This window comes from Trichosurus vulpecula, chromosome 3 (genome assembly GCF_011100635.1).
Source record: "Trichosurus vulpecula isolate mTriVul1 chromosome 3, mTriVul1.pri, whole genome shotgun sequence".
Classification (NCBI taxonomy): Eukaryota; Metazoa; Chordata; class Mammalia; order Diprotodontia; family Phalangeridae; genus Trichosurus; species Trichosurus vulpecula.
The window spans coordinates 309,426,811-309,441,609 of record NC_050575.1 but is presented as its reverse complement, the minus strand read 5'-3'; the positions used below and the strand labels follow the sequence as shown (position 1 = coordinate 309,441,609).

Sequence of the window (14,799 nt, the reverse complement as noted above, 5' to 3'; positions counted from 1 at the left end):
CAAGTCTTAAAACTAAAAAAAGAGAGAAAGAAAAGAAAAAAAATTCTTGTTGACCGGTAGATGGATAATAAAAGAACCAGAATAAGGTCTCTTTTTTATTAGATAGTCTATGGAAGATTTGTGTTTTGGAGTGTGTGTGTGTGTGTGTGTGTGTGTGTGTGTGTGTGTGGTGTTGGGGGAACAGGAAGGGGGCAGAAATTAACAAGTTTTGCAGATCAAAAAAAAACTTGTTGAGGTCCTGTGATCTACAATTGTAGAAACTGAAAAAACTCTTTAATTTTATTCTTTAACCTTTAACTCATATCATTAAAATGGAGTAGGATGAAATAGAATTGAAAAGCATTTTTTAAAGTGCTTATTGTGTGATAAGTACTATGCTAAGCACCAGGGATACAATTATGAAAGTGAGACAGTTTTTATTCTCTAAAGGCTCACATTTTATTTGGGGGCAATAACACAAAAAGGTGAGTTCAGTAGCAAGATGGATGGGAAATCCCTGTGGTCTTTAGAGTCCTAGGGCAGGTTGGAAGGCAGAGCCCATAAATCCTTAGGGTTGAATTGTATAGCACATGTCAATGCTAGGATGCTAGAGAATACAGCAGCAGAGCAAATGATGAGACTTAGTGGTCCTTAGGGGCCTGTGGTAGGGAATATTGTGAGACCTGGTGGTCCTCTGTCTTATCTGAAGGATTGTAATCATCGATTCCCTACTTATCAAAGAGGTGGTTTTTACAGTCATATCTTTACAGCAGACAGAGATTAGAGGGACCTAAGACCATGGGCCCTGGGAAACAGAGCTCCTGGTGGGATCTGGGTGCATAACTGGCAGGCTGAGGCCTTTAAAGGGAGGACTCCTGTGCTGATATGTGGGTTCTACCTTCTATCACTTGGAGGTAAGCTCTTGGTGGACCAGGGTTGTCCTGGGTCTCTTTGGGTAAGTAGTCTGTCTCTAGTCCAATGGATTCTAATTCATTAAAGCATGCAAGTAAGAATACAGTAAAGCACTAGAGAATACATTTTCCTGTCCCTTCCCAAGAAAACAGGTTTATAGCTCCCTTGAAAGCTTAAAGAAGAAGACAGCCAAATGAGGAGTACAAAGGAAATTTTACCATTGAGCTGCCTTTATGAACCTCCATCTGCACAATGTCCTTCCGCATGCAGGGTGCATCTTCTGGAAAGGACATTTTGCAGGTAATGCTTCATAGTGGAGTCATGTGGCTGACTTAGCATCTGGCTTCACAGTCAAGCCATAGATCAAAAGGACAAGTCCCAGTAAATATGTTGCCTAAGGCAGGGTTATCATTGTCCTCCCTGCCCTGTCCAGCTGCTCCTTACAAGCTGGAGCTTAGTAAGGGAAAGGACAAGAAGAGGGTGGAACAAATTGTTCCTTACACTAACATATCATGGAACACATACTAGCCTACAAATTCCACCTGCGTGCTTCTGTACAACTTTTGTTCACTTGGGAAGTAACCACGCAGATTGATCCTCATATTTCTAAATAGATACACTCCTTTTACTACAAGAGAAGGTTGCAAAACGTAATGGGAACCACTGTTCTGTTCTGCCAATGTTCAAAAAAATATTTTTGAGTTGAGTTGAAATAAGTTGAACTGAGTTGAATTTAATTGAAATGAAGGACAGAGACCGGATGACAAATGGTTGAAACAATGGGAAATGTCAGAGACTGTCCTATTGGACTACTTCAGGAGGTAGTGAGTTCCTTATCACTAGAAATCTTCTAGAAATACAGACAGGATGACCACTAGTCAGGAATTTTGTAGAAAGGATTCTTGGGCAAAAGGGGATTCGATCAATAGTTTCTGAGATTTGTTCAGACTCTGAAATTCTGTGACTAAGGACAGACCAAGTATGTAGCTCCCAACTGTTCAGTCCATGCTGTTGTGAAGAGGGAGAAATTGGCATAATTTAATGTTAGAGCATTCTGCTCATCATAGTGTGTGAATATGCACATTGTGATGTCAGGTCCCATGTGTTATAATAAAGGCCTAAAGTCTATATCAGCCATAGTAAGGAATGAAATTTTCAAAACTTGCCCAAGATGATTAGGATATTAAGGATGAAAATTATGCCACATGAGGGTCATTTGAAGAAACTAGGTGTCTTCAGCCTGGAGAAGAAAAGGCAAAGTGGAGACAGGATAGTTGCCTTAAATTATTTGGAGGCCTGCCCCTTAGAAGATATATCTGTATTTACATATAATTGGCCCCACCTCTGGGCCTTTGCACAAGCAATTACCCTTGCCTGGAATGTACTCCCTCCTCATCTCTGCTTTATATAATCCCTTCATTTCCTTTAAAGCTCAGCTCTACAGCCAACTTCAACAGGAAGTCTGTCCTGATACCCAAATCTCCAGTTGAAAGTGGTCTCCTCCAAAAAAGTACATCTTGTTTTTTCTTTAATATAAGTTAACCTTCATGAAGGCAGGGATTATTTTGGTTTTGTGGGTTGTTTTTTTCATTTCTGAAATGAATGGTTCCAGTCAATACTTATTTGTTGTTCAGTCATTTTTCGGTCGAGTCTGATTGTTTGGAGCATCTATGGTTAAGTGACTTGCCCAAAGTCACATAGCTAGTAAGTATCTGAGGCCAGATTTGAGCTCAGAAAGATGAGTCTTCCTGACTCCAGCCCTGGCACTCTGTTATATGCCAGGTCCTGAACTAACAGCTGGAAATACAAATTAATGTAATATGAATTGGGGAGAAGGCAGTTCATATAGGAGAATAATACTTCCATCTGCGAAAAAATAATAATAGTAGAAGTCTCCAAGGAAGATTGCCTCTACCTGTCATACTTGTCATGGATATAGGTGCAAAGTAAGGGAACTAAGGAATCTCTCACTCCATAGATACATTTATTCACCAGTAAATTTCTGCTTAAAGGTAAGGTAGGTATAGGAGACAAACTCAGATGTGTAGCAGTAAAGGATTATAGAAAGACATCACTCTCCCCATTTTTGTCCCTGGAAGGCTCACAAAATAGGGGGGGAAAGGTCTTTCTTAGATTCACTTTAGCTGGGAATGCCTCTCTATATAAAACTTCTGTTTATCACCCTCAGCCAGGTAAGGAATATTATAGCAGATTAGCCCCATCCGGTTTGGAATTTCACCCCTATCTTCTACAGTAAACCTTTTCCAGTCCCTCTTAATTTTAATGCCTTTCCTCTGTTAATTATTTCCTATTTATCATGTATATAGCTTATTCACATATGTGTGTTGATTTGTTGTCTCTTCAATTAGTGCCTGACACATAATAGGTGCTTAATAAATCTTTATTGATTAATTATTTCCTTTTTATCCTATGTATGTGTATATATACATATATGTATATTTGTTTTGTCTCTCCCATTAGAATGCAAGCTCCTTGAGGGTAGTTACTTTCTTTTGCCTTTTTTTTTGGTATCCCCAGAGCTTAGCACAGTGTCTGGGACAAAGAGTAGGCACTTAATACATGTTTCTTGATTGATAATTAGTACTTTGCTGCTTCCTCAGCCTTTGCACTAGAGAAAGAAGGTATTCTCTCTTTTCCCAGAGCTCATTTGCTAAACCCCTATTGCCATGAATAATATCAAACATGAAACAATACATAAATGAGTATACATGTATAGGAGTAAACATCTTCAGAAAAGGCAGGGGTGTTAAAGGACAACCAGACAGACACAATTCATAGGAAATGACTGTGAGCAATGCCATATGCTTCTGACTGTGGAAGCAGGAATGGCTTTTCCTGTTTAGTCTCTTCACCCTCTCATGGGAAGGGCAAAGAGTTGCTCAGTCACTAGGGTAGGTAGCATCCTTGACAACCCCAGAGGCAAGAGGAATGCACAAGGCTCTCACCAATCATCTCTCTACAGTGATCTCTGTGTGGTAACTACCTCACCTAATGTTCAAATAGTGGATATAATGGCAGCTCTGAGCAGCAGCCCTCCAAGTCTTTATAAGGTAAAGCAGAGCAACACAAGTTCTGGTCTCTGGAAAGTCATTATGGTGTCAAGATGAAGGATGAACTATGAACTTTTGGCTTCTTGACCCACCTTCTTCTTCTTCCCAGAATTTTCTACAAACAGTCCTAAGGTAACCTACTTTCATAACATCAGAGATGAGTAGATTGGGGGAAAGTGTCTCCATTTTCAAGTATAAGGCATTGTTACTTCTGACACAGGGTCACAAACACAATGTGAAAATGGTCCCTGCCCTCAAGGAGCTTATATTCTCTTGTCATAAAGGACAAAACTAAGACAAATATGTGGCAATTGCATAGGGAAATTCAAACTCAACATCACTTTCTAACACAAAGGGAAATTTCAACTCAGTGTTGGTTTCTATCACTATCTAATAGCCAAAACTGCCAAAGAAAGGTCCGATTTGGCTGAGGTAATGAGCTAGTCATCATTGGAACTACTCAAACAAAAGCAGGATTCACTAGGCATGTGGCTATGCTACACACACACAAATAAACACACAAAGATGCATGTATGTGTTTGCATATACACATGCATTGTATATATGTATACCTATATATACATGTGTGTTATATATGTATGTATATATAATTGCGTATATGCACCTATCTGATAGAAGCATGGTTTAAATATGTCTTTTACAGCTTTTTGGTCCCTTTATGGTGTAGGAGTCAGCGATTAAAGAAGCCAGAATTTTCAGCGGTCTTTGTCAATTTACATGTTCACAGAGTCCTTTTCTTACCACATTGTTCTACTGGCCTCACTGGCTTAGAAGGCGATCCAGGAGATGGTGAGAAATGGAAAGCTAAGTGTTGCTTTAAAAAAATCCATTTTATTTCTTCTTGCTGCTGTGTTGGCTTTTCCTTTTTAAGCTCTTCTTTTTTTTCCTTCCCTTTCCCTCTTCAAGAGTGGCCCTGAATCCTAATGAGACAACTAGTACTAAAAACCTAAGGTCATTTTTAGGTCATTCTTTTTGTAAAATGTTTTGCAGGTTTCTTTTGCTCTGATTACCTATAGAGGGCTTTTCACACACAGTATGGAGGAAAAAGGAAAGGGTTTCCCCAAGCTAACATTTTCTTAAAATCTCTATCATTGTTTATAACTGATTTAAGTGTATTGTTACCCCCCACAATCATGTGAAAATGCCAGGAATGTGGTGAAAAAGTGATACTCAAGACCATCTTGCCTCGATCATAGCCTTGTTATTAATCCAGAAGCTTTTCTGTGTTATAGGAAGGGAAGCCCAGAAGCCTGAAATAGTTCACTTCTGCAGATAGCTTCTTTTGGCCTCCACATGCTCACGGACATTATGAACCATGGTGAGTTATGGACTGCCTGGTTGAAGATGCTAGGACAAGGAAGCACCATGGATCAGTGGTCATGACATTAGAGAGCTGGTCAGGCAAAAACTAAAGCCTGAGATGATAAAAAAAAAATCTTAATGTTCTCTTTTACTTTCTTTGTCTTTATTGGCTCACCCTCAGAAATGGCAACAGGATAATAATGAGGCTCACATGGTTCTTATACTCTAAAGTTTATAATGTAATTTATTCACAAGAACTCAATGAGATGAGCATCATAGGTACCATTTCCATTTTATAGATGAGGAAACTGATCCTTGGACAAATAAAGTAACCCGATGAAGGTTACATAGCTAATAATTATGAAAGCCAAGACTTAAACTCTAGCATCCTGGTTGTGAGACTTATGCTCTTGCTACTACTACATCATGCTGGTATAGCATGCTTAAGATTTGCAAAGCCTTTTACATTTGTTGTTGTCATTCACTTGTTTTTAGTCATATCTGATTCTTTGTGACCCCATTTGGGATTTTTTTTTTTGGCAAAGATACTGAAATAGTTTGCCATTTCTCTGGCTCATTTTACACATGAGGAAACTGAGACAAACAGGGTTAAGTGACTTGCCCACACAGCCAGTAGGTGTCTGAGGCCGGATTTGAACTCAAAAAGATGAGTCTTCCTGACTCCAGGCCTGTCACTCCAATGTACCACTTAGCTGTTCCCTTTATATCATTTGATTATCACAACCACTCTGTGAGGCAGGTGCTACTTTTATCCCCATTTTACAGATGAGGAAACAGAGGCTGAGAAAGGAGAAGTTACTTTGCAAGGTCAGACAACTAGTAAATATTCAATGCATGCAAGTTAGTTCTCTATACCTTGTACCACCTCTTAAGGCCAATCTTATAGATTTCACTTGTAGTGAAAGATATTTCAGGCCCATTGAATAGGCCTCAGGTGGGGCCAACAAAGGGAGACCTGATTAGAGGCAGGCCCACACCCTCTCACTAACTAGGTGTGAGGCCCTGGCCCACACCCTTTTGCTAGTTAAGCCAGTGTGGGCATGAAGGCCTCAGGGCCCTAAACAGGGTATATAAGATCTGATATTGTTGGTGTTTTGTTTTGGGGCTCTCACTCACTGGAAGAGTATAGTGTGATTTGACCAGAGGAGATTCTGGGTAGCCACTGTTAAGGAGCACCCCTGGTTTTGAAAACCCAGATGTTGGTGCCTTTCTCTCTGGTAATTATGTAACTCTTTGGTCAGACAGATAGAGGCCTGTCTGTTGATGTGCTGTTTGCTCTGTTTATATAATGTGCTTGTAATTTCTGTTTGTATTTGCTCTGAAGTTCAGGGTACTGACTTTTTTCCTTAAATATTTGAATGATATATGTATGTTTAGTTAAACTGAGATTGTTAACCCCTTTAAGTTACTTTCCTTAAAAAAGCAGATCAAAGAATCTGTGCTAGCAGCCTTCCTGTATGCTAGTGTTATCAGTTTTTCACCCCCACAACAGCTGCTAGCAACATTGTTGTTACATAGCTAGGTGCCATATGCCATATTACACATAATAGGTATGTATTTAGCACTTTAAAATTTGCAAATACATGTATTTATACATACATACATTTATATAGATACATGCTCATATGTGTGTGTTCTTTCCTTCAGCCCTCCAAACCACTGTGTGAAGTTGGTAATATCTATATTTGTTAACCCAATTATAGATGAGGATCTTAAGCTTAGACAGATTGGCTAACTTTCCCATGGTTGGTCACATAGCTAGTAAATATCAGAGGCAGGAGTCCCCAGCTCATATCCTAACACTGATTCAACTGTGCCATGCTGTGTCACTTATTTCAGACATGACATAAGCACTCATTGAAAAGGGAAATGTCTGATACTTCTTGCATGGACCATGCTTTCATTTGTGATGAGTTTATTATTTATGCACCATAAGCCTAAAAGAACAAAACAAAAACTTAGTAAGAAAATGACCAGAACAATAGAACTTCACCAAGGAGTAGAGTATCTGCTTTTGGAGGATAGGTGATGGTGAGGGAAGACGTAGACAACCAAATAGGGAAAGGGATGGAATCAGAGTGTAAAGTTGCAGACTACGTGTTTTTTGATTTGTTTTTTAATTTATAGAATGAATTATGCAAAAGAGGATGAGAGTTTCCCAAATAAATTGCCATGCCATGTTATGGTCTTTTTTGAGATCTGTTGTTTTGCTGAAATTTTGAGTACTTCGGTATATGGAAACTCAATATTTTTTAAAAGCACCTTTTTGGAGAATTTATTACCTGGAAAATATTTCCATATGCTTCACTACTTCAGAAGATATGTAATTTCACTTATGTGGATGATTCTTCCATTGACGTAGATTGCAATTCTCCCCCTACTACCACAACCACCCACCTTAGTACATAGCTTCAGAAGTTACTGAGGTGAAAAATTAGCCACCTGCTGGTTAACTACCTTGATCTGAGCTACTCCACATAAAGCTGCATAGGTCCTTAGATTATATCGCACTGCTGGGCCTGTATTTAAAACCTTTCTAGGATTCTAAAACCCCCTAAGCTTGGGCTATATTGATAGTCTCTGGGAATCCAGCACTATCTCTGTGCACCAGAGAGACATAAGAGTAGGACTTAGTGAAGAACTCATATACATACATACATGGATACACACATACATATGTGGGTATATGTGTGTATTACACTAAATTAACAAATAGAAATAAAAACTAAAATTAAAGGGACTGTGAGCGTAATCTATAATAACCCTCTACCCAATAGTCCAATGCCTCTTGAAATAGCCTTGAAAGGGAGGTGAGTCGATCAACTAGTCTCTATTTAAAGACCTCCAGTTACAGGAAAGCATCCCTTTCCATTTTTAGTCAGCTCAAATCTCCCGAATGTCCTTCCTTATATAAAATAAAACTCTACCGCCCTACAATCTTGACCCATTAATCATTTGACTCAAGGTCTTCCTTTCAACATCTTTTCAAAATCTCATGAATTAATGCTAATCTAATTTTCATATTACAGTGCTTCAGATATTTGAAGATGAAGACATTTTAGTAAAAATAATAGCCAACATTTATATAACACTTTGAGGTTTTGCAAAGTGATATATATATATATATATATATATATATATATATATATATATATATATATATATGTTAAGTGTTAAATATATGCGAGGGGTAATAGCTAGGTGGCATAGTGGAAAGGTGCTGGATCTGGAGACCTGAGTTCAAATCCATCCTCAGACACTTACTAGCTGTGTGACCCCTAGCAAATCACTTAACTCTAGTTGCCTTAGTTTCCTCATCTGTAAAATGAGCTAGAGAAGGAAATAGCAAACCACTCCAGCATCCTTGCCAAGAAAATCCCAAATGGGGTCACAAAGAGTCAGACACAACTGAACATGACTAGAAAACGATAAATACATACAAGATAGTGTGAGACAACTTTTCCTCCCTTTTTCTGAGCATGTATTTCTAGAAATTAATGTATTTAACCCTTCAGGAATTTTGGATCCCTGATGCTGTTCCTTCATACCACTGTTGCTGCTGGTACCCTAGCTATTACCTTCATGAATGCAATGACTCTCAGTCCAACATTGCTACTGAATTAATGGCCTGGCAGTGGCTATGGAAGAGATGTCAGTGATATTAGGGAATCCTAGAAATAAGAAGACATTTGTAAAGTATAGGGAAATTAGGGGTTCTATGTATGAAATTTTCCTTTACAATTAACTATCACTCTCAACTTGTAGGCATCAAGTAGTTGAGGAGAGAGAGTGCTTATTGCCATGAGCAAAAGATCCAGGGCAAAGCCTGGGAGTATCTGAAAGCCAAAGACTGAGATGGAACTGTAAGTCAAAGCTGACACAATACAGTAGAGCCTCCATAGACATGGGCCAGATGTTCTTGTCCCTCCATCTCTATGCATGCCTATGACCAAGAGAGAAGAGGACCTTCAAACCGAACAAGGTCTGCCTGAAAAAGTAAGACTTTTACGCACATCTTGCTTCAGCAAGGTCTGATGACTACCTTCTTAGAGCATTCAAAAGGCCAGTTATAGAGGCTCAAGATTATATATTTAGAACTAGAAGAGAATTTTGAATTCGTTTCTTGTAGACCCAATCTGACTCTGGCCAGTCTGGTGGTCAGGATAGGAACAGAATGAAATAATTGGAGACCCCTTATACAAATTAACAAAAAGAAGTTAATTTGGCCTTTGCACTGGAAAGATGATTTGGTAGGGATATATCATTGGTGAGGTGCAGCTTCTCTGCCTCTTTGTTGGCTATCATCAGAAGTAGGGGGCGGGGAGGGGAGGGGGGAGAGGTAGAAGGGGGAGGGTGTCTGCTTCCTCTTGTGCTAGGTTTTGGTTTTGGTTTTGTTTTCTTTTGTTTTTTTACTTAGGATACCAGAAAATGATGTCAGTGGTTCAAGCCCTGGGCCAATTATGTGTCAAGAATTTTTTCAGTATCTTTTAAGGAACAACTGGCTTAGCATACATGGGCTGCAGCCCCAGGATATTGCTGCAACCACATCATATAATCTAACTCCTTCATTTTAAAAATAAGGAAAAGGGCCAAGAAGTTGTGCCTAAGGTCACACATATAGTAGCAGAGCTAGAAATTGAACTTAGGTCATGTAATCCCAAAACCAGCTCTTTCTATGATACCCTGTTGTCTCAAGGTGGTTGTTGTATCTCAGCAATTCATTGTTGTTCAGTCATTTCAATTGTGTCCAAATCTTCATGACCCCATTTGGGGTTTTCTTGGCAAAGATATTGGAGGGGTTTGCCATTTCCTTCTCCAGCTCATTTGACATATGGGGAAACTGAGGCAAAAAGGGTTAAGTGACTTGCCCAGGGTCACACAGCTAGTGAGTATCTAAAGCCAGATTTGAATTCATGAAGTTATGAGTCTTTCTGACTCCAGGCATGGCCCTCTACCTATGTAATGTCAAGCACTGTTTTTTGTTTTGGAGTGCTTCCCAGCACTAAGGTAATCAAGTACCTTTGACTGAGCCTTGCCTTTGTTTGAATCAAGTCTTTGATTGAATCAAGAGTTTTTGATGACCTGCTTAGTCACAAGAAAGCCTAAGTCATATGAGTTTGAGTCACATGGTTTTGATGCCTTCTGTGGGCTGACCCTGAAGAAGTATGTATATACTCTGAGGTTAGCATTTGCTTTGGGGGCTCACTCATTGGAAGAATGTTCAGTGTGGAGACTCTGGGTGGTAGTTAAGGAGCTCCCTATCCCTGGCTTTGAAAATCCAGATGTTGGTGCTTCTCTCTCTGGTAATTGGGTATGTATTGCTATGGTCAGAAAGTTAGAAGCCTGTCTGTTGATTTGTGTTTACTTGCTCTGTTTATATAATTTCTGCTTATAATTTCTGTTTGTGTATTCTCTGAAGTTCAGGGTACTGACTATATCCCCTGAACTAAGTGAATTATATATGTATATTTAATTAAAGTAAGATTGTAAACCCCTTAAAGTTGCTTTCCTTAGAAAAGCGGATCAAAGAACCTGTGCTAGCAGCCGTCCTGTGTACTGTTGTTATTGGTCTTACACAGCCACAGAAGCTGCAAGTAACATGGTTGTTACAACCTACTTTACCACCTAGTTGCCACTCAGCAATTCATTACAACTTGTAAATATTGACACCATCTTTGTTGAAATGTATCTCTTCTATATTTTGAAGGCCTCTATATATTACTTTAAGATGATCTGAGATAGCTAATCTGCAAATCTCTTTTCATTAAGGGAAATATAATTTTGTTGGTCTGTGAGGCCAAAATGAAGTGGACAAATTCAACTGATGATTTCAATGCCAATGTGTTTCAACAACTCATGGGAGCTTGTGTGATCTCCCCATAGTCTTAACAAATGACTCTAACTTTGACTATAAAAAATGACTACAATTTTTCATTGGCTGATTTGGTTTGAATGAGTAAATTATTTTTATATCATTGCATTAACTCCTATAACATTGAATGAGCTGATAACTCCCTGGTGTTGCTGAGCAGCAAAGGACTATTATTCTGAATTGAATTTTTATTGATTTTTTTGTGCTACAATGACTTTTCTAACATAGTAGCATGAAAGGAAAATGAGAGCTAGACCAAATAGCTTTAGAAAGAGATCTCTGCTGCCCCATGCTCTGACCTGACATGGCACCAAAGTTTCTACTTATTAGCCACTACTGATTTCTCCATGTATCGATTATGTGATTTATATTTTGTCGAACTCCCGTGCTTTACCATGTCCTCAGCTGTTGAGGGGCCTTTTTATTCCAACTTTTTCCTCACTATGAAGAACTGCTCAAGGAAATCAGATACAGGTAGAACAGGAGTGAGAAATAGACAAAAAGAAAAAATAAAAAAAGGTGTTAATATTCTAAACAAAAAAAGCAGCTCTTATCAGTCCATTATGGAAGTGGCCATTAAGCGTTCATTGTTCCACTTCCAATTATCTTGGGTATTATTCGAAAGAGTTAATATGAGGAATAGAGGACAAGCCTTAGGGTATGGAGGCCAAGGACAAGTCACTTATCTTCATGATGTTCCCAGGCATCTTTCTAAGATTGTAAGTTTCAAAAGGGTGGCTCTTCAAATTTTCAGTGTTAAGTTTCCTATACTAATGGAATTATAAGTCTGGTACCTCTTCCCTCCCCTTCAAAAAATGTTATTTTTTAATGTTTTATAAAATTTGTGTTATATAAATGAGAGATTAATGAGGCATTTAGATAAACTTTATTATGTCTAGAATCACAATAGATGGTTTCAGGGCCTACTGAAGTTTTTGACAGGCCCTTTGTATTTAATTTTGTGTAAGGCATGGTAAATTTGAAAGTTGGCATATGATAATTCAGATGAAATCTTTTTTTTCTTCCATGGCTTCTTATTCAGTCCAAGTAAGACATCAAGTTTTGAAATAATCTCGAATTACAAGTAGGCTCCATTTCCTTACTCCAAACTGAACATATGTGGATGGTAATTCTAACCTCTGGTTTCCTATGTTGGACTGATAGTACTTTAGTATTATCCAGAGTGACCATGTTAGTGGTGTTGAATGAGATTTCCCTTGGGAGATGGAGCAGTCAATTCAAACAAATAACTTCCCATTAGCTGACTCTCTAACACCTCATGGGTAAGAGTAACTATCGCTTTCCAGCAGATCCATGTTTGTCTCTTCCTGATAAATAAGCCATTAATGTAGTCTGGAGCATGGCTTTTTGACTTGAGTAAGATACCCCCAGGGGAGTAGCAGATAAGAATTTCCACATCTAATGTGTACAAAAAAAAAAGCTTAGTATTTCATATCAGTGCTCATTCACAGTACCTATTATTACATCAGTCTCTGTATGACCTTCCCCTGTACTGCAAGCCAGGAACTGAATCATAAGTTTAAAGTATTGTGGCAATTTATGGATCCCTGAATAGCAGAAAGCTGTTCTTTAGAATTCAAAGGATAGGGGAGAAAATGAGAAGATGGATCTCACTACCTGTGTGCTAGTAATATCAGTCCTTTGGTGATCACTTACATTATATGAACAACTTCATAATGAATAACTTCATAAGAGGACATTGCTTACCTGCAGGAGAAAGAAATATGGAGAAGAAAAAATCTAAAGAAGGAGAATACATACATTGCTATATTTGAACAACATCTCCACTTTGAATTTTTGATCTTCTAAAATCAAGTTTAATGTATTTATAAAATTTATTTTAAAATGTAACAATTAAGACCTCCGCTCCTTTCCAGCAAATGTTATTTCACATTATTAAACAATGAAGAAACTTAAATTAATAAATCCACAGCTTGTAATTTGAAATACTCAATTCAAACAAAAATATGCATCATCAGACAGAGTAGGGAGAAAAAAATAACATATTTTACTTGGGAAAGCATTGTAAATAAACTTCCTAGGCTTTAGTATTCCATATAGTTCAGTAACAGCTGGAATGGTAAATGTGCTATGAAATTAGCAAAATGTTCTTCTGGTCTCTCAATAGCAGAAAAGGCCAAAACTCCTTTAAAAAGTAATATAGTACATGATCACATGGTAGTCACGCCAACAAGGCTCCTGAAAGAGAGACAAACAGACAGACAGAGACAGAGAGACAGAGAGAGAGACAGAGGGAGACAGAGAGAGAGAGAGAGAGAGAGAGAGAGAGAGAGAAAGAGAGAGAGAGTGAGAGAGAGAGAGAGTGTGTGTGTGTGTGTGTGTGTGTGTGTGTATGTGTGTGTGTGTATGTGTGTGTGTGTGTGTAGTCTTTGCCAAAACAAGACACTCTGCTGGTTAGCAATCAGAGATTGGAAGTCAGGAATCTCAGATTTTGTTCCAGGTGCTGGCACTGACATTCTCTGAGACCGGTGGCAAGCCAATTAACCTCACCATGCGTCAAAGGCTAATGGTGCAACTTGTTTGTAGAGTGCCTTGAGCCCCTAGTGACGGGCACCACACCAGTGCAGAACATTTCTTTTGGACTGGAGGGCATTGTATTTTTTAATTGTATGTTTGGTTGGATAGGTTATAGATTTTTGTTGTTGTTTTTGTCATTGAATGCCTCCCCTTCTCCCTGGTTACAAATAAAAAAGCTAATAGGTAATCTCACTCTATTACCATTTTCTAGGACCCCCAGAGGCCCGAGAGAATGGCACACATTACAGATTAACAATGTATTTCCTAGTTAATAATAATAAAATATTTTTTTAAAAAAACCTGTTGTAGCTGTGTATTTGCCATAGATTCCTTACAAATGTTATGTTGTATGTTACGTAGTTAATACTAGTATAAATTTGTGGACCAACGGAATCTTGTTTTTTCTTTGCCAGTTATCTTTTTGTTTCTTTTCTTAAAAACTCTCATGAAAAGTTGAAAGAATTAGGAAGAGGGAGGAAGGGATTAAAAACTGATTAATAACATCTGAAGCAATTCTGTAACTCAGAAGGCTCCTAGACCAGACTATACGTTACTTCATTGCATTTTGAGCAAATGTATACATGTATATTTATATGCCTTCCCAAGATATCTGACCAGTTTGCTGTATTGTTTTCAGATTTACGGAAAAACTTTGAGCAAGATCCCCAGGGAAGGGAGGTGCCTATTGAAGGGATGATCGTCCTGCACTGTCGCCCACCAGAGGGTGTCCCTGCTGCAGAGGTAAGATGCATTTCGGATTTGACCGAAGTGTCTTTGGGGTGAGATTCGCCTGAGCCCAGTGGGTGAGATCAGTTGACTGTTCCAGGTGTATGTGCCACAGGGAACTAAATATTCTAGATGTTGAGTAAATACTCAGATATGAGAAATAAGAAAAACTAGAAAAAGAATGTTTACCTTTAATGTATCATATCTATTGCCTCGCCGCAAAACCCTACACTTGAAGAGTCTGAGTATTGGTTCTATAACTGCTTTCAGGATGTAGCTAGCTAAGTAACTTCCAAAGGAGGTATTGCTGTCTGGTTTTTTTTTTCAGTCATTTCG

General features: G+C 38.5%; 1 protein-coding gene across 1 annotated transcript in view; it reads left to right on the top strand.

The window, feature by feature from the left end:
* UNC5D (unc-5 netrin receptor D) overlaps positions 1-14,799 on the top strand; it is a 368,330-nt gene that overhangs the window by 50,790 nt on the left and 302,741 nt on the right. Inside the window, exon 4 of the mRNA XM_036750002.1 lies at positions 14,375-14,478. Within this exon, the coding sequence (XP_036605897.1) occupies positions 14,375-14,478 (104 nt within the window). The remainder of the gene's footprint in view (positions 1-14,374; positions 14,479-14,799) is intronic.